We start from the raw sequence: 1,147 nt of genomic DNA on the forward strand, positions 1-1,147 counted from the left end.
GCGAGCGGTCGAGCGCCGGCGCGGCGCGCCCGGGATCAAGCTTCACGGCCCACGCCCGGCCGCCATTGGCTGTTGCTATATGCCGTTTGATCGGGAATTCGCTATATAGCCCACCATCATCGTCTCTCTCGACGCCCTCCCTCCCCTTCTCCCTGCCCTCCTCCTGCTCCTCCCTCGTCTGCATAGCTTGCCTGCAGCACTGCTCTCCGCACGCTCCTCGTCCCCCCTCCTCCTCCGCCTCAATTTTTATCCCAATCCACCCCGTCCTGCTACGTCGACGTTGGTCCCGATATCGGCCCAACTCTGCACTCTCGATATCAGTTTGACTCTTGTTAGACCTCAATCATCCTCATTTTCTCCCATTCTAAAGGATCCCATTGCACACGCGTCACTCCTGTTTTTCTCCTAGTCCACATCTTCGCCTGTGTCCATGTGTTTAGGCTCGCACCCACTCCATCTCGGTGAGATATCTATACATTTTAGAGAACTCCGTAACTAATGTAATCTATAACCTATCGCATGGTAAATCATGCAGCAAAATACAGCTATGACAAACAGAGTAGAGTGGAAAGTAATACAGACATGTAAGTTACTTCGTCATCGCGCTATTTTATACACCACAATGCTACAGTAGCAGCGAGACCGCCCAGTGCGAGCGCAAGTACTCCTGCCACTGTACGGGGTGGCTCCCATGTTGTCGCGTCATGCGCTCCTCATAGATGTCATCCATCTGCTTAAGAATACGCGCTATATCCCCAAAGGTATCATCTAAAAACCGCAACCGCTGCTTCACACCCTCGCGCCACCCCGGGTCTTCTGACATGCAGCCCATGAGGAACAATGGGAAGACGATAGCGCGGTCGAAATCCGATGGAGAAAGCTGGTTAAGCAGATGCACGAGCTTCCCCAGGGAACCACTCGTCTCTGGCACGCCTGTGGTAAGTCTTATCAGTCTCTGAAGGTGTATCACAGGCCAAACGGGTGCTCACCAGGGAAGGCTTCACTCAAAACCGAGTTGAGATACAGCACTGCAGTTTCTCGGAAGATCTCTGCTACTAGGCTGTGCGCCTCCTCCCGCGTCACCAACCCCATGACTCCCGACGCTGATGCTGCAGCAGCCATGCCCGCGGCCATCGGTAGGTGGGGA

At 54.5% G+C, this 1,147-nt stretch overlaps 1 protein-coding gene across 1 annotated transcript; it reads right to left on the reverse strand.

The window, feature by feature from the left end:
- Nucleotides 1-625: 625 nt before the first annotated feature.
- FIBRA_08915 (uncharacterized protein) lies at nt 626-1,134 on the reverse strand (the record flags this gene model as incomplete). Its single annotated transcript, XM_012330527.1, has 2 exons — nt 626-933; nt 990-1,134. The coding sequence occupies 2 exons, from the start codon at nt 1,132-1,134 to the stop codon at nt 626-628; spliced, it is 453 nt and encodes a 150-aa protein (XP_012185917.1).
- Between the last annotated feature and the right edge of the window lie 13 nt (nt 1,135-1,147).

Source organism: Fibroporia radiculosa (genome assembly GCF_000313525.1).
Source record: "Fibroporia radiculosa TFFH 294 genomic supercontigs, scaffold4847, whole genome shotgun sequence".
Classification (NCBI taxonomy): Eukaryota; Fungi; Basidiomycota; class Agaricomycetes; order Polyporales; family Fibroporiaceae; genus Fibroporia; species Fibroporia radiculosa.